General features: G+C 40.7%; 1 protein-coding gene across 6 annotated transcripts in view; it reads left to right on the top strand.

The window, feature by feature from the left end:
- CREB5 (cAMP responsive element binding protein 5) overlaps positions 1-25,091 on the top strand; it is a 561,911-nt gene that overhangs the window by 433,807 nt on the left and 103,013 nt on the right. For all 6 annotated transcript variants that reach the window (XM_011972242.1, XM_011972239.1, XM_011972241.1 and 3 more), the window contains 2 exons: positions 14,332-14,458; positions 19,866-19,976. In XM_011972242.1, coding sequence (XP_011827632.1) covers positions 14,332-14,458; positions 19,866-19,976 — 238 coding nt within the window. The remainder of the gene's footprint in view (positions 1-14,331; positions 14,459-19,865; positions 19,977-25,091) is intronic.

The following is a 25,091-nucleotide window of genomic DNA, read 5'->3' as shown; positions in this document are numbered from 1 at the left end:
TTCTTTTGTTCAAGGAAAGGAAAGTCCAAAAACAACCAGTAAGGAATTACTCATCTATTTGTGTCCAAATTTGAGGAAAATCTACTTTTAACTGACGTGTTGCTTCCCTGAAATAAATAATCGTTCTGGATCTCTCACTTTTTTTTTTTTTTTTAAAGACAGAGTCTCTGTTTCTGCAGTGACACGATCATAGCTCACTGTGTCTTCAAACTCCTAGGCTCAAGTGATCCTCCCATGTAGCTAGCACTACAGGCACCCCACCATGCCTGGCTCATTTTTAAATTTTTTGTAAAGATGAGATCTTGCTATGTTGCCCAGGCTTGTCTGAAAACCTGGGCTCAAGAGATCCTCCCACCTCAGCCTCCCAAAGCACTAGGATTACAGATGTGAGCCACTGCACCCAACCAGATTACCCTCTCTTGATCATGTCTACTCATTTAACTTTAGGGTTGAAAATGTCCTTGAAGATTGTTGATTCAGCCTTTTTTTTTTTTGTACATGAAGAAAGGAAACTCAGAGGCACTGAGGACACAGCCTAAAATCACCAGGTAAAGGACTGGCTGAGTCAGTAGACACTCTTGCTGGTATATTCATATTCAAAGCCATACCATGCAGGACTCAGTTACTTCACTTTGTCATTTTATGATCTTCAAGTTGACACATCCTAAGAAAGCACAATTTGGCCTTTCTGTTCTGGTGTGACTAGTTGTCAGCAATCTGAAGAGAAAACCAAGCTATCGACCAGGCGTGGTGGCTCACACCTGTAATCCCAGCACTTTGGGAGGCCAAGGCAGGCAGATCATGAGGTCAGGAGTTCGAGACCAGCCTGGCTAACATGGTGAAACCTCATCTCTACTAAAAATACAAAAACTAGCTGGGTATGGGGGCAGGCGCCTGTAATCCCAGCTACTCAGAAGGCTGAGGCAGGAGAATTGCTTGAACCCGGGAGGCAGAGGTTGCAGTGAGCTGAGATCACGTGCCACTGTACTCCAGCCTGGGAGACAGAGTGAGACTCTGACTCAAAAAAAAAAGAAAACCAAGCTATCATGACAGACCAGTGAAGGGATTTTTGGGGGAACACTTACCGCCAGTGAACAAGCATAATGTTTTGCATGTTCTTTAAGTGTACTGTCAGTCACTTTCCATTTCTATTTATACTAGGGACTTATTGTCTATAGCTAAAATTGACATTTACTGTGCCCATAACCCTACCACAAATTAAAATCAGACCCCAAGTCCCTCTGGGGAAAATGTTTATTAAGCTGTAGGAAGACATCTGAAATGATACCAAATTACACTTTGAACTTGAAACCCCAAATACCACATTTGTTTGCAAGTAGGAATAGGACTGTCTGAGGAATAACTTGAGAAACTGAGCAAGTCACTCTCTTTGGCGAGATGCAGGGCCACCAGGGAAGGGAAACGTACCTTAGAAGAAACACTTTATATAAACCCCTGTGTGGCTTTTAAATAATCATTTAAACCTAAACAAAATATTCTTTAATGAACTTAAAGGAAAAGTAAGCCTTTTAAAATTCCATGCCTTTAACAGACAGACACAGACATTTCAATTGTACTTTTAAATACCCTGAGAAGAGGGTTGAGAGACATATCAAAATAAAACAAGTCTATTAAAATGTAAACCTGGGTTCCAGAGTTTCTTCTGCTAATACAGGCAAAAGTGTGTTAGAGACAAAAAATCTTCAGCCGGGTGCAGTGGCTTGCGCCTGTGATCCCAACACTTTGGGAGGCCGAGGCGGGTGGATCACCTGAGGTCAGGAGTTCGAGACCAGCTTGGCCAACATGGCGAAACCCCGTCTCTACTAAAAATACAAAAAATTAGACGAGCATGGTGATGGTTCCCTGTAATCCCAGCCACTCGGGAAGCTGAGGCAGGAGAATCGCTTGAACCTGGGGGAAAGAGGTTGCAGTGAGCCAGGATCGTGCCATTGCACTCCAGCCTGGGCAACAAGAGTAAAACTCCGTTTCAAAAAAAAAAAAAAAAAAGTCTTTCTAGCACTTTTGCCTTTTAGGATGTAGGTATCTGTGGGTGTTTGTATGTAGCAGGTGTATTTGTGTACATAGATTGAACACAATGTCAATCTCAGAACCTAATGATGGAATCAATTTTGTCTGCAGGGAAGCCATACTCAGTGGTGTCTTTGCTTGTGTGTCCAGTCCATGAGTAGCTTGGAAAATAGCAAAGCCAGGTTGAAAAGCCATTTGAGATCCTTGAATGCAAAGTGTAAAGTACCTGCCAAGTATCATTATTATGAGCTTTATTGCTACTATTTTACTAAGTGTTTCAGATTAATATCAATTCTGCTTCATGATAAGTGCTCTTGCAAAGTGGGAGAACTTGAAAGGTAGCTCAGGGAAGGTTGCACAAGAGAGGGCACACAGTTTCCTAGAAACTTCACCCTTCCCCCATACCCTCTGTTCAAGCCAGTGGTAGCTTGACTGTCCCTAGAAATCGGGATAGTGTTTCAAGTTATCATAGCCCTTAAAAAGATGCCTGTCATGGATGTGACATAGGGGTATAGCTGCCAGGAAATAAGAGATAGTAGACCATGAGGTAACTTCATTACGTCTTTTAAGAAACCTCTGTGGGGCTCCTATTGTGTGCCAAGCTCATTGCTCTCAAATATTCTCCCTTCAGCCTAGGAGAGAAACTGCTACCCGCTGTAAGAGGTCTGGCATGGAGAGAAAGCCGGCTTCCCCGAGAAGATGATAGGGGATAACTGGGGACTCACAGTAATGGAGGAGACACCCATACCCCTCAGAGAGGCTGGATGTTTCTGGGTCTTTTCCCCAAATGCGTCACCCCCAAATTTAGAACAATATAGCTTTACTTTGTGTTTTAAAATGGCAGTCTTATAAACTGTATTTTCTACAGAAGATCACTCATCTCTTAAATAGATTAGGCATTGATCATCTTCAAAGGGCTAAGCACACTCAAAATAATCTCCGAAGTCATCCTCATGCTATACCTGTGATATGGATAATACAGCCACATAGTTTTTGCCAATGAGGAAACAGAGGAGTTAGATGCCTTGCTAAGAGCACACACTCCTGGGCAGTGGCAGAGCCAGGCGGCCAACAGCCTATGCCTGTCAGCCCTACAAGGCTACCTTATTGGATTTCCTGGTTAAGGATGGGAGTCAGCGTTATCTCTATCATTTCTGTCAGCCACTCTGTCTGGAATAAGTGAAAATAATAGACCTAATTTAGGACTCCAAGAGGTTTGCCAGTTCTTCCTCCTTCTCCCTAGAAAGCAAGCCAGACAGGGACAAGTCTATTTTTTAAGAGCCCAGTAAGAGGAAATTTCAAAACCTCTATTAGCCGTTTAATTGTTTTACACTATTTGTTCTTGGGAGATATTCTTTTCTAAGTTAAATCCACATGCTGCTGATGTACTGTTACTATTCTGCTTCAGTTGTGTTTGAAAGTAACTGGTGACCATTCTCAGATTATAGTAATTTGCAACTTTGAAGATCATCATCATTATCTGCCAGCCTTCTCTAATGTCTCCCCCATGGGCTAAAGAAGTCTTATTCCCTTTACTTTTTCCCGTAAGTCTTCCCTTCTGGCTTTTTAGTATTTTCTTATGCTTCTCTGGAACCTTCTCCAAATTTTCCACACATCCCCCTTCTCCCCATGATGCCTGACAAGGATCTCTTTGGGAATCCTCACTCTGTTCCCAGCGTTTTCGGTGATTTGATCATAGCAGTGATTGAGATAGAGCCTGAAGCTCCCTGTTAGGATGTAACCCAGCGAAGGGTTTGCTCAGCCTTGTTAGGCAATGCCCCTTTCCTTGTTTGTGTTTCCTTAGAGAATAAGTGATCCTCTCAGCACGATATCACTTTATCATTAAGAATAGAACTTGAGAAATCAGGCTTTTAGCAGCCCAAGGTTGCATAGTCCACGCATGTAGTCACAGCTGCTGAAAACCACTCCCTCTGGGCCACCGACACATCCCTCCCCTGCCAATGTATCGTGGAGCTAATAAATTCTAGCGCTGCCTTTTAAAGAGCTGAAATAATCCCGGCGAGTGGCTGGGTGGAGGGTGTCATAAATTTGGTCTCCCAGGAGAGGTATTTGAAAACTGCCTAAGAGACCCTGCCTTGAGATTCGCGAAAGGGTGAAATAAGCACGAGTGAGGGCAGCAGTGAATTGAAGAGCCTTGCAGGAGGCACCGGATAAGCAGAGGCTGCCCGGAAGATCCAATAGATCTTTACAAGAGTTCTGTTTTCACGGAAGTCTCTTGCTGCTGGAGCTATTGTCATTTGGCTTCAAAATTCCGTCATCTGTTTGGAATACAGATATTGGAGGATTGTGCTAGGTGTGGATTCCGCCACAGATTATTCATTAAAATACACTAACCGACAAGCTCAAACCTAAACAGAATTGCTGACTTAGAGCTCAGAATGGGGGTGGGGCTCTCCATGTGGCCCTGAGCTCAGGGAACTCTCTGCCTCTACAGAATACCCAGGCAAATGTGCCAGTGAATGTTTTCATGAATTATTCATTTATGGTGAATGAATGCAAGCAGCAATCACATGTAAATGACAAGACTCATAATCAGAGGGCTACTTATTTGTCCTTATGAGGCAAGGAGGAATCTTTTTAACAACTCACAACGGAAAGAAATGTAACTGAGAGATGTCTTTCTGAGGATATTTTTTCCCAAATAATCAGACGTACAGCACTTGTTTAAGCTGCGTTCAAAATCATCTTTCATTTCATCTTTTGATCTGCATTTACTTGCCTTTTCTAAGTGTAACTTTATGAATAATTGATGCAACTGAGAAGTTATTGGCTGATTGAAAAGCCATCTCTTCATGTCTGTAAGTCTGACCTATGGGTAAAGCCAACTGTTCAGGCATTTAGAGTCTTTAATGAAAGGTCTTTATAAAAAGCTTTTTGCTCTTTGTAAGGAAAAAAAATCAGATTTTGAAGATGGAATTTTTTTTTTTTGACAATAGTACATTAGAAACCAATCCAGCCATGTTTTTGGTTAATAAATGAATCAAGCTGACTGCATGACTAATTCAGATTAATGGTGCAGAAATCAGTCACTAAAGAAGCCAAAAAGAGGTTGCTTTAATAGTCTTAACAGAATGATCATAAATTCGGATCTCCCCTCCTATTACTGCTCTCTGTGTTTAAAACGCTTGAAAGCCCTAGTAAACATCTCCTCCGCCTAAGTAGATGCAGTGTATATGCTATAAAACAAGGCAAAGGCTCCAGCAGGATGCAGATCTGTTAGCTGTATTATGTTTTATTACTACCATTGGCTTTCGTGAAGCCAGGCTTTTCTTAAAAAAAAAAAAAAAAAAAAAAAAGAAGAAGAAGAAGTTATTTCCAAAACAACAGATACTACATCCATAAAATAAAGGCATCAGTAGTACCAAATTGATAAAAAGGAGGCCCAAATTTACCTCGTGTGGTAAAGTTAATTTCCAACACCCTGGTGATAATGATCCAAAAGTGCCCTTGTCAATATCGGTAAGTCCATGCAAAGCAGAAATGAGATGTTTAGTTGACCACAGTGTGGGTGTAACTGGTGCCTCCTTGTGCAGAGCTTTGAGCATTCTAAAGTACAACCTTATTGCAGGGCAGGCATCCAATTTTTAAAACATAGTGTAGATTGGAGACAGATGAGTGTTCCTGAATTATCCTTGGCCTTTTCTTATGAAATGCCTAAAATATAATTTCAAGTGGAAATTGATTTAATTGATGTGAAAACAAATGGGTCTAGAACTCATCTAAAAGCTTGAGTTTAAGGGGTGCTGATAAAAACTACACATTACCTTTTATGCTTTTCAAGAACAGAAATGAGTTGTATTAAGCTGTTAATGTAAAATGGAGTTTCACTTATGACTTGTAAATCAGTTAATTTATTCTCATTAGTAAGTGAAGATATCTACTGAACATGATTCCTGGACTGTCCGTTGTTAGAGTGATTCTTGATATTTATGTTTTCATTAATAAAAGACATATTTATTAAGCACCTACTAGGTACCATGTACTCTCTTAAGTTTCAGAAATATCTGCTGCGGTAAACAGGTAGACATAATATCAGACTCATGAAGTTTATTGTCTAGTTGGGAGAAGAGACACTTTAAAAAATTACTCAAAATTAATGAATTGCTAGATGCTATGGTGAGTGCCTGCAGTCCCAGCTACTTGGGAGGCTGAGGCAGAAGGACTTCTTGCTCCCAGGAGTTTTAAGCCCACCTGGGCACCATAGAAAGACCCCATCTTTAAAAATTAAACATAAATCATTGATGAATTACAATCAGGACGCTGAGATGGTACATTCTAAGAGCCTACAGAACACATTTAATTTATCATTATATATACACCAATTGGAAATTTGTAACTCAATTATTAATTAAATGATCTAACTGGCCAAACCAGTTTTCTTTTCTAAAATGAGAGAGTGCACAAAGCCTGACACATATTTGTTGTTTAATTGATCTCTGATGACTGATTGATTCATTGATTGAATAGTGACAAATGTTCCTAGAGAAATGTACAGGGTATACTGAGAGCACTCGAGAAAGGGCTCCAGTCTGATGTGGTTGCCCAGAGAAGGTGGTGAAGATTACATATGTCAGGCTTTGTGGCAGGAAGACAGATGGTGCTTCCATGAAGGTGAAAGGAAATCACTATGGCAGGTACACCAAGCCCAGAGCAAGGAGCGAGAGAGGTAGTCAGAAGCCAAATGGTGCAAGGTCTTGGAGCTTGTCATGTTGTGTCACAGGGAGGTGGGCTTACTGTTCTCCCTGATAAGCTAGAGCATTCGCTGTTTGACAGTGACTGTTTTAGGACAGGATAGGGGCTAGGGAAGAGGCAGAGAATAGGCTACAGATACAAAGGCAAAATTCTCTTCCTGCACACTCAACATTCTGTGTCACCAAAAGAAAAGCAGATGGGGAAATCCCAGATCTTCCGCCAGCAGCCCTCCCTTGAGCCTAGGAAAGCTTGGAAAGAGAGAATACATGTTTTAATTGAGTCTGCTGGCATTTTGATGCCTTTTCTAGGGCTAAATATTTCTACTTCTTTGTGTCATTTGTTAAAAGGGGAAATATTATATCTGCTGTCTATCTTTAGGAGCTTGATGGTAAGATTTGGTTCAGAGCATGAGCTCATTCACAAAAAGATATGGGTAATAAGATGTCTTTTAAAAATACAGGTCAGGCAGCTTTCTTGTGTTCCTAATTCTTGCTTCTGTGTTCCCAATTTTTGTCATTGTTTTTAGGAAAAACAAGATACTGGGGAATTAGTTTTGTTTCATTTTGAGGAAATATTTTCAAGGGCTTTTTCTGAGAAATAGTGTGAAGTCATTTTGAAATTCTGTAAAGTTGTGGGTGAGAGAAGTTCATTTGCGTCTGTAGAAGGGTTTGGAAATCTAAAGTTGATGGATTTTTAAAGAAATATCTTACATGCAGCCAGTGTTGGGCATTTTACATTTGTTGGACTGTGGTTCTTTAAAGCTAAAGCTTGGTGTTTTAGAGCAAGCCATAATTTTTTGATTGTAGTATGGTGATTAATCTGCTGTTAGATCAACATTTCAGAATAATAATAACAAAAATAACTCAGTATATTCAACAGCTCATTTAGTATCATGAGATAAATATCTCTATGATTTCCATTTTATAGTTGAGGAAACTGAGGCACAGAGAGGACAAGTGATTTGCCCAAGGTCACACAGCTGGTAAGTGATAGAACTAGGATTCCAACCTTGGTAGTCTGGCCCATGTCCTTCACTTTACACATCACTGCATTTTACAATGTAATTATTACCCGCCAAGGAAGCTAAGTATATTGTCTTTCTATTTAACCTTCTTCTTGATTATTCTAACAGTTTTCTTTCTTTATGAAAATAGACCTGTAATCCCAGCACTTTGGGAGGCCGAGGCAGGCGAATCCCTTGAGGTCAAGAGTTCAAGACCAGCCTGGCCAACATGGTGAAACCCCGTCTCTACTAAAAATAGAAAAATTAGCCTGGTGTAGTGGTGCACGCCTGTAATCCCAGCTATTTACTGAAATGGAATCTCACTCTGTCACCCAGGCTGGAGTGCCATGGCATGATCTCAGCTCACTGCAGCCTCTGCCTCTTGGGTTCCAGTGACTTGTGCCTCAGCCTCCCGAGTAGCTGAGATGACAGGTGCCCACCATCACATCCGGCTAATTTTTGTGTTTTTAGTAGAGATGGGGTTTCACCATGTTGGCCAGACTGGTCTCAAACTCCTGACCTCAAGCAATCCACCCATCTCGTCCTCCCAAAGTGCTGGGATTACAGGTGTGAACTGCTGCACCCGGCCAAAAATAGAAATGTTTAGATTCCACTTTGGAGAAGAATGAGGAATAAGCATTTTGCATTAGTAATTGCCACCTCTTAAGATTTAAGAGTTTGTATTCCTCTCTTTAGCATTTCAGTCTCCTATCCCAGACCAAAAACAAACAAACAAAACAAAACAAAAAATAGTTTGCCAAATTAGGCTACAAGACTTCATTTAAGAAGTTCCAAAAGAAGCACACATTTAAAACATCTATTTATTTATTTATTTATTTAAGATAAAGTCTCACTCTGTTGCCCAAGCTGGAGTGCAGTGGCAAGATCTCATCTCACTGCATCCTCGACCTCCCAGTCTCAAGTGATCCTCTCACCTCTGTCTCCTAAGTAGCTGGGACTATGCCTGGCTAGTTTTTCTATTTTTTTATAGAGATGGGGTTTTGCCATGTTGTCCAGAGTGGTTTCAAACTCCTGAGCTCAAACCATCCGCCCACCTCAGCCTCCCAAAATGGTAGGATTAAGGCGTGAGCCACCTCACCTGACCAGAAGCACCATTTCTTTGCATAAGCAAATACAAGTACAATGAGCAAATACTCTTTTTGTGGTCTGTGTGTGAAATTTTGTTGTATTTAAGTGAGAAAGAAGTATGAATCCCATGGAATGTAAAGCCTTTTTAATCAACTTCTCTTAATTCTTAGGAACACCTTCTATTTGGGGTTTAGTCGTGTTTTAAGTGCAGTTTTGATGTGAAGAACTAAATGCTGGACCAGCTTGATTTCACTGAATGAAGACACTGACCACCTACTGTGTGCCAGATGCTGGGTTAAGCACTGTGGATGCTGCAGTGAGCAGTGCATGATACCCTTATCATGATGGAAGTCATAATCTAGTTGGATTAAGAACATCTTATTTTCAAGGCCTGAAATCTGAATTTTAGAGCTTCAAGAGCCTTTGAGATAGCCTATAGGCATATCTGTTCATTAGAAGATGATGAAATGGAGAGCCTGAAATTTACGAGTCTTTTCCCCCAGTCAGTAACTTTAATAACAATGACATCTGGATATCCTCCTGCTCCCTGAAGCTTTTTGCTTTTTAATTCTATTCTCCACCAAGTCCTTATGTTATTATTAAATTTTTTTTCAAGATTTCTTCCATATCTATGGTCTGCTTTTTTTTTTTTTTTTTTTTTTTTTGGAGGGAGAGTCTCACTGTGATGCCCAGGTTCCCAGATTGGAGTGCAATGGTGTGATCTCCGCTCACTGCCACCTCTACCTCCTGCGCTCAAGTGATCCTCTTACCTCAGCCTCCAAGCACCACCATGCCTGGCTAGTTTCTGTATATTTTTCCTTTTATAGAGACAGAGTTTTTCCATGTTACCTACGCTGGTCTCGAACTCCTGGGCTCAAGTGGTCCACCCAGCTCTGCCTCCCAAAGTTCTGGATTACAGGCATGAGCAGCTGCACCCAGCCTATGGTCTACTTTTGATGCTCATTAAAAGAAAATGGGAAGATCAATATCTTCCCATCTTCTAACCTACTTTCTTTTCATTATGGACCCTGTTTCCTTTGCCTGGCCACATATGTGGCAGATCTGTCTGTCCTGAGAGTGTAACAGATAGTCCTAGTGTGCCACAGATCTTCTGAAGACCTGAGAAAGGAGAGCAGGGTGGAGAAACCCCTGCACACCTTCCAGACCAAAGCACTGGCCTGAGGATAGGCTTACCCCAGGGCAAAGAAGACCTGTAGACACAGTTCTGACTTTTCAGACACCCCTAGACAGGAAAACATCCTTCGGGGGGAAAATGAGGACATGAAATCTCTCGCTGCGGTGCCTATCATTCTGCTAAGGACAGTGAAAACACAGTCTGTCATCCTTGACATTTTAATTGAAAGAAAAGCTTACATAGATTTCAACCGTAAGCAGTATGTTTATACAAGTGTAGAAAGAGGAATAATCTGTCAAGTTGGAAAACTCTTAATGCTGCAGGACTCAGTTTAGTAATTGAACAATCCAACATGAGCTCACACATCTTACCTTGTTCCATGCCTCAATAATTTTTAGTAGGAATACTTTACCTAGAGGCATATGGTTATTAAAAGGGAGGCTTGGCCTGCACAAAGTCTGGAATTATTAGCTCATGGCAACAAGCCTGCACTGGAGAAGGACTGTTGGGTCTTTGTTTTCACAACTTTACTGCAATTTGCCATATTATTTTCAGAGTCTAACTGATGTGTTGTTTGGGAAGTTTTGTTTTGTTTTGTTTTAAAGGAAGAAAATGTGATTTCATGTGGATGAGTGAATTCTCACGTTAGCAGTATTACAGGATTTTACTACTTTATAGAAAGTCCAGGGAGCAGTGTGAATATCAAAGGAAACGAACTGTGAATTTTTTAGCATAAAAAATCAATAATAACGTAGTTATGGGAGCCATCCAGGTGTGATGGGGGAAGCCCTATACTGCAAGTTGAGTATAAGCCCCATTCCCGTCCATGACCCATGTGACCCTGGGAAAATTTAAATGTCTCTGAATTCAGCATACTCCTGACTTAAATGGGAAGAATATGACCTAACTACCTCACTGCATTGTTTCAGGGCACATGAAGTGAGGGACAATAAAATACCTTAAAAAATAAGAAACGTTATTTAAGTGCAATAGAAAAAGTTTTATGCAAGTATAATGTATTAAATAATAAGCCTAATTTCAATATACACAAAGGGAATTAGACAATGCAATTATTCCAGTGCCATGCTTACTTTAACGATATGAGCATTCTGGACAAATGATTGTTTCTTGGACCTAGCTACGTAGCTACATGCCTCAGTCTAGTCCTTTATATACCTAGTGACGGGTAGGCACAGGTCATTTTATTTACTTTTTTCAGGTTTTGTAGTTTTAAAAATTCAAGCAAGAAATGGAGAGAAAATTCTGTTGGTTTGGTAGGTGGGGGGTGGGGAAATAATTTATGGAATCTGTGTAGAACACTCTAAGCTCAAAATTATTCAGAATCCAAACATACAGAGGTCGCAAATAATCCTTTCCCTTCTATACATCACTAATTAGCCTGATCAGTATCATTAGGAAATTATTATTATAATCCCAAGAGAATCTAGTACCCTTAAAGGCTATCTTAATGAGGAAGTACTTGATATTTTAAAATCTGGTAGGTCTCTACAAAGTGTAGAAATAACTTACCTAATAAGAACACTGAATTAAATGAAACATACCATTCCCAAACTATTTATATAACTGAGAGTTTTCCATGGTTTCAGGAAGAATAAAAACTCATTTTAAATGTAATTACTTTTGCATCCCCATTTGCATAACCATTAAGTTGTTTAATTAATTTTTTTCTCTAATTTTTTTAATTTTTATTTTTTTAAATGGGCAATCCCCTGAACCAGAATAGGTTCAGAGAGATCCCCTGATTTCTTTTTGAAAAAGAACGCCTCAAAAAAATCCTAATGAACACTATTATTTTTCGTATGTCCCACTGGAGACAGAATGTAAATGATGATAGTATGTTGCCCGTTGTCCCATGAGCATGATATTGTAAACCAACATAATAAAAAAATGTTTTTAGCTGTCTTTGCTTAATATTTTTACTTGTTCCTAACTGTCTATACTTAAAACATTCCCCTCTGGTGACTAGGAATACAAACATATGGTAAAAGGCTGTATGTGTGTATAGATGTATTGCGTACATCTATTGAGATGGATATATAGATGGATGATTAGCTGTATGTTGGGGTCCTCTCAATGAATCTTTCTCATTATGGAGGTAGGGAGTTTGGATTATTTATCTTGGATTTAGAAGAACTGACCATTATTAAACATTATATACTTTGATATTCTACTATTTTCTATTCAGTAAATTTTCCAGACAAAACATTAAGACTGGAGGATATCAACAAATTTGGTTGACTAAACCACATCCTATACCGAACTGACTCGGTCTATCCATCTCTGAATGAGACTTTAAGACCTAGTGAAGGCACAACCTGCCATGGTATTTTGGAGCAATTGAAACCAGCAGTCTTCCAGATCTGTAAAAGCCAAAGAACCTTCAAAGGCCCTCTTAGTCGTTATTGTCAATCTATACTCCAGAGGTCCAAGAGTACATGTCAAGAAATACCCATAGCACTTCATCTGCTTATCCGAAAGCACTCATCATTGTTACAAGCTGCTTCCATTAGCTTCTCTGTGTATCTCCTCACATACACATTCTACTAATAAAACTGGGTGTAATTTGTGTACATCTGCATAACCTCTGTGGAAAGGCTTTATATTCTTTTTTTTTTTTTTTTTTTGAGATGGAGTCTCACCTTGTGGCCCAGGCTGGAGTGCAGTGGTGGATTCTCAGCTCAATTCTCCAGCCTCAGCCTCTCAAGTAGCTGAGATTACAGACATGTGCCACCACGCCCAGCTAATTTTTGTGTTTTTAGTAGAGATGGTGTTTCATGATGTTGGCCAGGCTGGTCTCGAACTCTTTATATTCTTTTATATTTTCATATATACACCTTTCTAAACTGATCATAAATCTTGACTGATTAATGACTAATCCTTCTATGATGTGTGACTCTGGTGGTTAACTCTATTTCCAAAAGAGCTCTTGGGCAAAGAGAGTGGAAAACTTTATCTTCTTTGAAATTGTAATAGGCATGTGAAGGAAGAATATGTTGGCATTCTCTCCCCCACCTCTATCTTCCACTTTTCATGGGAGTCAAAGGAACTCCGGGGAAGCAGCTCCTTCTCCTACTCTGGTTGAGGGTACTAGACAGGGCTGTCTTCAGAAGCACAGGAAAGAATTGTCCTACCCAGAACATCTCTGTCTGCAACCTTTGCCCAGCACTTAGCACGAGGGAGCCTCTCTCTGTCTGTCTCTCTCTCTTTCTCTCTCTCTCTCTCTCCGTGTGTGTGTGTGCGTGTGTGTGTGTGTGTGTGTGTGTGTTGTTCTCTCTCTCTTAACAGAATGCATTCATTCTGGAAGCACTAGTTTCTAGCATAACTTTCGGGATAAGGTTGTTTAACATGGAAAACTCAGAGGTCCTGGGAGGTTTTTGTTTGTTTGTTTTGTTTTGTTTGTTTGTTGTTAGGTCTTTAATTTAATGATTTGACGTTTATACAGCTCCCTAGAGCAAAAGCGTCAGGAGATTGAGAATTTATGTGGAGAGGTCACTTGTTTGCCATTTTTAATAAACACAAATAATTCCCTTTTTCCCTCAGCTCCACATTCTCTGGCTCATTAAATCAATTTAAGGCCCTTAAAATTTTTTTCTGGCAAATTGAAGCAAAAGCTCAAACTATGTACAATACTCCCCCGAGGAGTGCTTACCCAAGTCTTGTAGGTCAGGCCCAAATCAGTTTCTGTGAAACAGCCTAACACCTCACGTTATTATGAAATGAGAGGCTGGTAATTGGAGGCTAGGCTCCGGACTCGCTCTGAGAAAGGCCAGCTGTGCTGCCGCCCCGGGATCCAGCTTCTTTGGTTTGTTTTTTTCCATTCACGGTGGAGAACGATGAAAGAGTCAAAACAGATTTCTGTGGGGAATTCATGAATGAAGTTTGCTCTGCAAATCCAGAGAGCGAAAGTGTTTCCAGAGCAAAGCCAGGCAGGCTTCCAGGCAGAGGTGTGGGAGAGTGTGGCTAAAATAAATGTACGCAGATCTCAGGCTCTAAGACACTTCAGAGGGCTGAGATTTCTGAGTAAACAAAGAATTTCACCACCAAGTTCTTTCCCTAAGATGCGAGAGTTTAGGAGACTTATTGGCTTGTTCCTATTGAACATCAGTTAGATAACAGAGGTCAGGAAATGAAGTGGAATTTGATATATTAACTAGGAAGCAGCAAAGGAAGCCAGGCTTGTGTTTTATTTGTTATTATTTCCCTAATATCCTCAATTATGTGACTCTCCCATCAGTGGATCTGATCTGCTGCACATGTGACATTGTTGTCCCCGCTGTTCTGGACACTGGGGAAACAGGCCCAGGGCACCAGGAATCATGTTTGTTTTTTTTCTTTGTCCCAGGCCTGTCCCAGGCTCTCTATCTTCTCTGCTACATCTCCACAACAGACAGAGACAGCCCATGCCAGCCTCCATGCCTGGGACCCTGCCCAACCCCACAATGCCAGGATCTTCCGCCGTCTTGATGCCAGTAAGTGTTTCTATGTGTCTCACAATAGCTTGTCACTTGCACTGAGGTTTGCCACTCTTGAAAGGGCAAAGGAAACTCTGAGATCCAAGCTGATGGGAAAGAAGGCGACTGCTTCTGAATGGAGGGTTGAGCTGTGTGCCAGTTTGCTTTGAGGGCCCAGTTGCCCATCCCCAGGCATTGTGTTGGCTTCCCCACCCTTCAGTGCTTTGCGATGAGATATGGTCCCGTGGTGACAAGTGGGCCTGTGACACCCAGGGAATGGAATTTGTTCAGGGAGATGCTGTTTCGTATCTATTCCAAAGTCTACAGTTTGGGTTGTATACAGAGTGTCCTTAAATTGCCAGTGAGTGGTCTCACCAGGACTCAGGGTAATAACTATAATAATAACAATAACAACGATCATACATAATAGCTGCTAACATACATTTATGGATATCATGTTCTGTTGTTCTGTTAATCATGCTAGCAGTATTTATTGAGTGTTTACTGTATGCTAGTCACATCCAAGCACTTTGTCAACACACAAAACAATTCTACGAAGGGGGTGTATTACTGTTCCCACTTTTTGAATGAGGAAAGAAAGGCAAGTAACTTGCTCAGCTGAGAAGCAGTTTTGAACTGCTTTTGAACTGGCTGAGTTTTGAACCCTGGAATTCTGGCTCTAGAGCCCACTCTCTTAACTACTATATGATATGCACACACTCTCTCCTTTCCCTCTCACAACAAACCTGTGAGATAGACACTGTTACTATGCCTATTTTACAGATAAGGAGACTGAGGTATAGAGGGGCTGAGTAACTTGGCTGGATTTACAGAGCTGGCAGGTGATGGATTTAGGACTTAAATCCAGGTACTCTGACTTCTGAGTCTCGACTCATAATCATTATCTAATGACAAACAATAAAAATAATGGATAAGGCCAGGCATGGTGGCTCATGCCTGTAATCCCAGCACTTTGGGAGGCCAAGGCGGGTAGACCACAAGGTCAGGAGATCGAGACCAGCCTGACCAACATGGTGAAACCCCATCTCTACTAAATATACAAAACTTAGCTGGGTGTGGTGGCATGCACCTGTAGTCCCAGTTACTCAGGAGGCTGAGGCAGGAGAATCACCTGAACCCGTGATGCAGAGGTTACAGTGAGCCGACATCGCGCCCCTGCACTCTAGCCTGGGTGATAGAGTGAGACTCCATCTCGAAAAACAAAAACAAAAACTAATAGTAGATAAACATAGAAGGGAGATACCCAGTTTTCCAGAAGAAACCTTCCTCTCCTTCCATGGACCTCTTCCCTGTACCTCTTCTTCATCCTCCCTGGCATTGTGTTTTGGTGACGTTGGTTTGTGTGTTCACAGGGCCACAGGAGTTCTCAGAAGCCCTAGAGGCACTATAACAACTCAATTAAAATCCTTCCCACAACAATATTAACAACGCCTTGCAAAGCCTTTTAGCATTTTAAGAAATTGTTTCTATTGTTATTTCATTTTATTCTCACAGCAATCCTGTGGGGATGCAGTAGCAGTAATTATTGATATACTCATTTTACAGATGAAAAGCTGAAGAAGAAGTTGAAGGTAGTTGTCTAATATCACACAGCTTGTGAGTGAAGAGTTGTGGCTGGAACGCACATCTCAATTGACACTGAGTAGCTCAGATCATCCCAGGTTGAGCAATTTGCTCATTTATCTAAGTGTAAGCAGGGGAACGGTGAAGGGTCCGCAGACTCAGTCTAGAGAAATGGACTTGCCCACTCTAAATACTGAGTAGTTCAGATTAGAAACAGTCTTTGCAACATTGGGCCAGAGGACAGATCACGTTGGTTGACTTTACCTATGTTGCTATGTTGCTCTCCTTAGACCCCTCTAGATGAAAGAAAACAGCACCATCAATGCAATTATCCCACATTTTATTCAACCCAACCAATTATGTGAAGACTTCCATCACGAGCTGTCTTCTTTTAGGCTTTAAGTTGTTCCCATCCAAAAACTATTTTTTTAGAACTTCCATGCATTGCCCATTGCCCAGAAAAATACCACTGCTGAGACTTTTTTTTTTTTTTTAATTTGGCTAAGCTGTGCACGATTCCCAGGGACAAAGATGAGACACGTAGGCTAAAAAGACCCAGAGAAACCAGTTTCTACCACACAATTTATTCCTACAGCTTGACCTCCTGTTAGTGCTTCAGAGTAGCAGCAAAGGTTCCGCTGCATGGTCAAGAGCTCCCAAACCTGTGACATTGATGTGTACAGCTGCCATGGGAATAAGTGTCAGTTTAGAGCAGCAATGCTCACCTAGGGGGTGATTTTGTCCCCCAGGGGATATGTGGCAATATCTGGAGACTCCGTTGGTTGTCACAATCAGGGTCGGTGGGAAGGTACAGGCACCTAGTGGGTAGAGGCCAGGGATGCTGCTGAACATCCTGCAATGCACAAGACAGCCCCCATAATGAAGGATTATTTAGCCCAATATTCAACAGGCCTGAGGTTGAGAAGCCCTGGTCTTGAGGGACGTGAATGTAACAAATAAACATTAACTTAAGATCTCTAAAAAGCATATCGTAAGAGTTCCAGGCCCTAGAAGCCTACTCCCTTTCTTCCTTATTATCATGTCACCAGTTCCTGTACTATAAATTGGGCATTTCAAACCTGGTCACAGGGGAGCCTCTTCCCCTAGAGCTTCTGCCCTGGAAGACCATGATTCCCTGGGTATAAAAGATAAGACTGTGTCTATAAGTGAGGACAAGAATCTTCACGGATTTGTAGTGCCTGCTGCTGGACCACACATGTTATGAAGTCTAGGTGTGAAACAAAATGATGTATTATTTCATCCATTTGCCCATTCATCCATTTCACAAACTTGCTGAGCACCTCTGTGTGCCAAGTACTGTGCTGGGTGCTGGGGACAGGATGAACAACAAGGCAGCCATTGCCCTCAAGGAGTTCACTGGGTTGTGATTTCTTATCTTGAAATTCAAATGCTTTAATAATTTGGAAGCGTGAACACACATTTATAATGACAAAACCTCACTGAACTACAGACATGCTAGCACCTGTTTTCCAGTGTGTGCAGAAGGCGAAATCCTTTACACGGGTATTTTACCTGCAGTGCTAAATGTTGCCCAGAATTCAGCAAAGCCACTCCCATCTTCTGGGCTTTTTATTCTAATCAACTCCTTAAAGTCAAGCTCCTGGTGCAGACAGAGCCTTATTAGTCCAAAGCACCAAATATTTATTTTGAAGAGGCTCTTGCTGACACTCTAGGTCTGTAAGACAACGGTCATGAAGTTGGAAATGTACTTCTTTTAAATAGGTAAATCAGCCTGTTTAAAACTGGCATTTTGTGAGTCACAGGTTAGGTAGAGACTGTAACTTTTCCAAAAAGTGGGAAGCATTGCTGACTACAATTCCAGAAGCTGTGAGCAGGCTACTCTTACCTCTTTATATAACTAGTAGCTTGGAAGGCTCTGGACAATTATCTGTACTCCTGAAAGATCCTTCTTTGGCAAACTGGAAGCAAAAGTTATTTTGGAATTCGATTTCCCTCTCTGAGAGGGTCACCAGTCGGAATAAGGGGTCAAATACTATTCCAGCTCTCCCATCCACCAGCCTCTGGAAGGGGAGATAAAAGTAACATGAATTTTTTTAAAGCGGTGAAACTCTTGAATTCTTCATGATTTACAATTACAGTACATGAATGTACTTAATGGCCCTGAATTTAATGTACCTAATGATACTTTTAAAAGGTCAAAATGGTAATTTTATGTTATTTGTGTTTTACCACAATAAAAATAATTTTAAAAATTAGAGTAGCTGTTCAGAGATTTAGGGGGGGTGTGTGGGAGTGAACATTTTATTTTACTGAATTGTCAAGGCCTCACAAAGTTGTACGGAAATGCTTGGAAATGTACAGAAAATTCACCTTTATTAGGTCCTCTTGAAACAGTTTCACACATCTGTACACTGCCAGATGACTGATCAGCTCATTCAGGCTAAGGTAAGGCTGATGACTCTTAACTGTCACAGGGAGTAGCTACCAGTCAATTGAGAGAAAGCTTTTAGCTAGCACCTCTACTAACCCACAGATTTATGTCATAATTATACCCCTGCCTCTGGGGCAGACACAACAGAAATTGCAGTCATGGAATTGCAACAAGGGAAGAGACATTTAAGGGTCATTTAGTTCAATGATCTCTATCAAGCTTCACTCTCGTTCATGAGATTTCAGTCCTCCACTCTTTGAACACCTCTGATAGTAAGCAACTCTGTATTTTCCAAAACTACCTAGGCTAACTTTAAGCAGAAACCTGGTTTCTTAAAATTACCAATCATTGTTTTCATTTCCATCCGATGGCAAATGGAAACACGCTTGCATTAAAGAATCTATTCTTGTTCCCCTGAGGAAAGTCTAATTCTTTTCTGTGTGATTTTAGTATTAAGTGTACTTGATTTATTCTTATTCTTTTAAAAGTGTTAGTTTTCCACCAAATGGAAAACATTATTAATCAAGCACACCCTTCCTGGATGGAAGTAGACATTTTGCTGTATTTACTTCTTAATAGGAGCACCCTGGAGATTAAAATGCCAGAACTCGATTCAGGTATTTGAACGATGTTCATTTTAGACACAATGGCAGGCCAGCAGGAAGACAATGTGAGAGCAGCCATTCGTGTGAAATACAAAACCCTCGGCCGCTTTCTTCACTTACCCAAAGACCTAGCCCTGCTATGAAGCCAGGCCTGAAACTGTGGCTGCATAGAGTAACAGGCTAACAAGGAAGAAGAGATGCACTGGGCAGCACCTCAAATGCCTGGCTGGATCATAATGATTGTGTTTGGGAACCAGGGTGACAGGAAGGCCCACCACCTCTGAGGGTGTTGCTCTTCTAACTAATTATTTTGACTGCCCAAAAGATTTATGTTTACTGTATAAAATTTAGAGAGAAAAAAAAGCCATAGATATCCCAAGTTAACCATTTGGTATATTATTTATCCTTTCATAGTAAGTAAGCTTGGTGATTATATTTAGTGGAGTTACTTGAAATAGATCATTTAGTTTTCGTATGGATATATTATTCTTTGCATCCACAAAAATAAGCACTATTGGTGGTAGTTGGAGTGTATACGAAAGTGGAAATATTTGGTAATCTTATTTGAAAGTGATCCGCCATGACAATGTAGTTCTCTTTGGCCTGGGGCACCATGTATAGAAGCATGGCTTTGGATGATTCTTTGATGTGCTTGAGTTCAAGGCTCAGGAGGGCATTGCTTACCACACACCAAACCATAGGGCTTCTCAGGATTTCTTCAAAGAAATACTAAATGATCCATTGGACAGAAAGAGTACAGCTTTGTCTAATGACCTAGACTGCCTTTTGCAGACTTCTAATTCTTTTCTTTCCTTTCTCTTAGATGGAGAGACAAATGTCAGTGAACTCCAGCATCATGGGGATGCAAGGTCCAAATCTCAGCAACCCCTGTGCTTCTCCCCAGGTCCAGCCAATGCATTCAGAAGCCAAAATGGTAAGTAACAGTTATAATCACCCTTTCATTATTCTGTGACTTTTTCTTTTGACTTTTACTCTGACTCCAAAATCTTAGTTAAGCCAGGTAGAGGGCTCCATCTTTGTTTTGGTGAATGAAAGGCAGTGCAGAGACTGCCCCTCTTTTTGAGGATATTTGTTACAGAGCCTTGGAGTCAGATAATCATGTAACAAGCATTGGATTGGCATGTGGTGTTAATGAAAGGAACGTTTAGGAGTTTTGGTAGATCCATACAAGTTGGGGTAGGATATACCCAAGTATGTATATGTTTGCTCAACATGTGAAATAATAAAAATAATACAAAACTACTCATTCTTCAAGGTAGTTACAGTTTCAATGCCACTCTTCCTGTCCCCATATTCATTAAGACAGAAGCTTGATGCTTAAGCACCCACAAAACATGAAAATGTTTTGTGTTTTCTGTTATATTGTCGGAAGTGACATTGATTTGAAAGGATGAGAGCTCTTATTTTCTTGCAACTCTTACTGAAAGGCGTGATTTCAGGTGAAAATCTTCAGTGATTTTTAACATATGATGTATGTTTGCAGTAAGGTCAATATGCATCTATATTCTACCAAATATTAGCAAAACCAATGCAATACGTGTCTGTCTTTGCAATATGAAGTAAGCTTGGTGATTATATTTAGTGGAGTTTACATAAAGTTTAATTCTCCTACCACAATTAATAAGGTATCACATGACTACAAAGTAGACTGCAGCAAACTTTCTAGCATCTGATATTGGATAAGGATAGCTTTTGCTAGAAGTTGGAGATTAATCTGGTCTGCTGACTGGCAGCATTAGAGACTGTATCTGATGGTTGGTGTGAGGATGTTGTTGATAGTTCTGAAAGTTAGCCATCAATTCCTGTGCAGGGTGGAGTCAGACCCAGTGACTTCCTTTTCAGTGTCAGCAAGAGTTTTCTCATGCCTGCTTTGGTCACTTTCTCTTGGAAACTTCACGCATTTGACTTGCAGCTTCTTGACCCAAGGAATCAACTGAGCTCCCAGTGTTGGCTACCTTGGGCAAATAAAATCTGTGGTCGAGAGAGTTCTCTTTGCTATGCCACAGTCCCTGTGATGTGCCAAATGGCACCAGCATCTGCAGCAAAGCTCGTTAAATCTTTTTGGAATCGGCAAATATTTTTTCAACTTGAGCCCTGCTGAGCCAAACCAAATACTTGCTGGCAGAATAAAGTTCAAACTGGCATCTGTTTTGGAGACCAAAGTAATGCCATGTATCTTGTTTAAAAAAAAAAGAAAGAAAGAAAGAAAAGGAAAAATGAACTGTGAAGGTACTTACGAAAAATAAATGTAAGTTCTTCATGTATATGAATAAATACTGAGGGTCTGTGTCTGAGATGTGACTCCCTGTGGTTTACTTCGGAATCTTCTTATCTGCTTCAGGGTCTGTACCTTTTGGAGGGACCTTCCAGATAGATGTTAGGTAGATTCTAAAACAATTCCAAACTGAATGTCTCTCTGCCAATTGATTTTCACTGGATTTTATGCCACTGCTTGACTCAAAAGTGTCCTACTCCTCTTCTTGCTGGCAAAGAAGGAAAATGCTTCCAAAGGTGGTATAGGTTTATGCTCATTTATATGTATGAAATAAATCATATGGTTTGGCAAATGAATAGTGAATAATGTCAGCTGGAAACAAAGGGAACTGGTCCGTACTTATAAAAATAGTTTTACCCCACAAATGTTTGTTGGGTTAAATTTACTGAGTAAGCACACCACAAGGCTGATTCATGTTCTAAGAAAATGAATATTTCCAGGTCCACAGCATCTGAGCTAATTAACTCTATCACAGGGTTGGGCCTTAGGGAGTACAACTATTCTCTGCTCAAGCTCCCACCTCTACCCCTGTTACTGCCAATACATCAATTTGAAGGGAAAAATGGTAGCATTGGCTGCTTATGTTTGAAAGAATAGCACTGGAAAAGTGTTAAGTGAATTTGAATATGTCACTCAGCATCTCTGTTCTTATTATGCTTGTGTTTTTACTGGAGAAATCAGTTATTGCCCTATACTAACCATATAGTATTTTCTAACAGCTTTGGGCTGCTCAGATGAAAAGCTTTTATGAAATACAAAGTAGTGAAGGAAAAAAAAAAAAACTTGCACGATTTTAATGTCAGCCAGAGCCTCCCCAGGTTTCTCTGAACTATGGGCTTTGTTGTTCTATGCCTAATTTTCTTCCTGTGTAAGACTGGAATGGATTCCAGATTTCAACTAAAACTCTTGTTTCACTATTTTCAAGGACTTTTCCAAAGGTCACACATGGACTATTGTGATGAATGCACTCTGCAGGGTGTGTTCCCAGAGCACACAAGTAACCAGAGAGCTGCAAGGGAGGTGTTGCCCACACCAAAACACTGCAGACTTATTCTCCTGGGGACAGTGCTGTCAGAGTGTCCATTTCGAGCTCCCTGTTGGCCACAGACAAAAGCCATTATCCTAAATCTCTGGCGAAAGTTGGAGGTCTTGGAAGTGGACAAAAGTTTAAGACAGGATTGCTTTAAATGCACAGCTTTGTTAGAATTTTTCTGACTAGTGATTGCCCATTAGAGTGCATCTGTTTTCTTTGCCCCAAATTAGTAATTTCTATTGTGAGCACAAAGTAAACCAAGTGCCTTTAACAAGCTTTCCAGTGCATTAATCTACGACAGCCTAGATCAAGAAGCACATGTGCAAATCTTTTGATTTAATGTCCATTAGTATCAATGTACTGTAGCCACATCTGTCCAAGCTATTTTTATCATAATTCTGGCTAATTATAATTTCATTTTATGGATTCATTTTCTGAAGAATTAAGTCAACAGACATGGCTTCACAATGCACATATTGGATTTCTTTTGGAGGTCAGAGGAGACTCAGAGCTCTGAGAGCCTTCTGTCTTTCTAACCTCTCAACATCATAGGCTCTTCCTTCTACATTCCTGGGAGCAATGTGTGTCTTAGATGAAAGTGGGGTCTGCTAGAAAGAATTTCACTGGATAGATACCTGGTGGACATTTTTAACATTCAAAGGGGAAAAGGAGGAAAGGAGGGGGTAGGGGAAATGCAAACCATACTGGGATACATTTCCAGTCTCTGCAATATGCAAATAATTCTGTAGTAATGTGGTTATGGTGTTCTCAGAGTTCTGTAGATTTGTGTTCATTTCTATTTATGGGAATTAGACCAATTCTATTTAGCTTTGAAACAAGTTATTGTTTTTACTTTAAAGAAACCAGTAACGATTTGGAAGCTAAATAAGCAGTGGGGGTTGGGGGTGGAGACTTGGCCATACACCTGTCTTGTGTCTCATTATCTATGAGTTAGTTACTACTATATACGACTGATTAAAATGATGGAGGGCTCTGACCACTCTGCCCAGATTTCACCTTAAGTTTAGACAGAGTTAGTGAAGGCTAGGGAGTGTTGATACTAGGAATGAGAATAGGAAAAAGGTATGTACAGGTGCGACCTGATTTTCTCCTCAGTACAGCCCCACGACAGAGATATTGTTACTGTTTGTTTGTTTCTTTGAGGCAGGATCTCACTCTGTCACCCTGGCTGGAGTGCAGTGGCATGGCTGTGGCTCACTGCAGCCTCGAATTCCTGAGCTGAAGCAATCCTTTCACCTCAGCCTCCTGAGTAGCTAGGATAACAAGCGTGCGACTAGCTAGTTTAAAATTTTTTTTTTTGTTGAGACAGGATCTCACTATGTTGGCCAGACTGGTCTCAAATTCCTAGCCTCAGGACATCCTCCTGCCTCAGTTTCCCAAAGTGTTGGGACTATAGGCATGAGCCGCCATGCCTGGCCTATTGTCCCCACTTTACAGCTGAGGCAATTGAGGCTACAAACGGTTAATAAAACTGGCCCAGTGACACACCACTTAGCAAAGACTAAAGTTTCAGACTCCAATAACAAAGCTTTTTGATCACAACACTGATCCTTCGACAAAAATATCATATGGCTACCTGATAGATGTCAGTAACCAGCAGATTAAATCAGATTCTCTTGGTTTAATTTCTATTTACATAAAAATGGGAGACAAGGATTGCAAGGATAGTTTATACCTCCAAATAACCTGGAAATGATGTAGAGTGGTTAGTAGCATTCCCCCTTGGTTTAAACAGGGTTCTGTAGCCTCACTAACTGGTACAGCTTCACTGTTCTTTATCCAAACACATTCTTGTCTTGACTTTTCTTATTTTACACATGTGTCTCTCTCACTTGATTGATTGAAAGCTCCTTGAAAATAATCTATGCATCTTGCAAGCTCCTTGTACTGAGAAAGGTCCCATAAATGAGAAATGAATTTAATTGAGTTGAGTTGAGTTGAATTAAAATAATGAGAAGGAACCAACCCTAGCAATGATGATGAAGGTGGGATGAAGTGGGATAAATCCAGATGAATTCTAAGCTAAGTAATCAGCCTATCAAGAGTAGCTGACTTCATTTGATTTCTTTGAAAAATACCTAAATCTGTCATATTTTTTTTCCTGGAGAGAAAAGCAGTATGTCTGTTCCTTTGAAAACAGAAGTTGGAATGTCATTGTCCTCCTTGGAGTTGAGAGTAATCAATACTAAATGCCATTTCTTCCATTGTTTTGTACTGGCCATGCCGTATTTTGATCATTTATTGTCCATACCTCATCTATAGTTAGGTTTGCAGTTTATTGATACATAATAGATACATATAAGTACATGCGTTGATGAATCAATGAAAGAAGCTAAAAGGATGAGAAAGACAAGGCATCTTAGAAATGGAGACTACTTAGTTAGAACCTTCTCCAATTCCCCCTTTTCACAAGTGAGGACACCAAGGCCCACTAAAGATTTAGGGAGATAAAGCCTTATTGTAAACACAAAACTGGACCCTGAGCTTGGGCCTTCACATTTCTACCTAGAACTGTGCTTTCTCCGTCAGCTGCACTGATACATTACTAACAGTGCTTCTGTCGGCTCGTGGTTTCCTCCACACAGCCTGGCAGACAAGAACTAGGGAGGTATGGTTGCATATCCACTTTGTTTTGAATGTCAACCTGGGTGTGTTTGTGTTTGCCTTTCCCCTCCCTAATTATCGAGCTGGATAACTGT

This window comes from Mandrillus leucophaeus, unplaced genomic scaffold (genome assembly GCF_000951045.1).
Source record: "Mandrillus leucophaeus isolate KB7577 unplaced genomic scaffold, Mleu.le_1.0 Scaffold128, whole genome shotgun sequence".
In the NCBI taxonomy this organism is placed as follows: domain Eukaryota; kingdom Metazoa; phylum Chordata; class Mammalia; order Primates; family Cercopithecidae; genus Mandrillus; species Mandrillus leucophaeus.
This window is presented reverse-complemented; position numbering and strand designations above follow the sequence as displayed.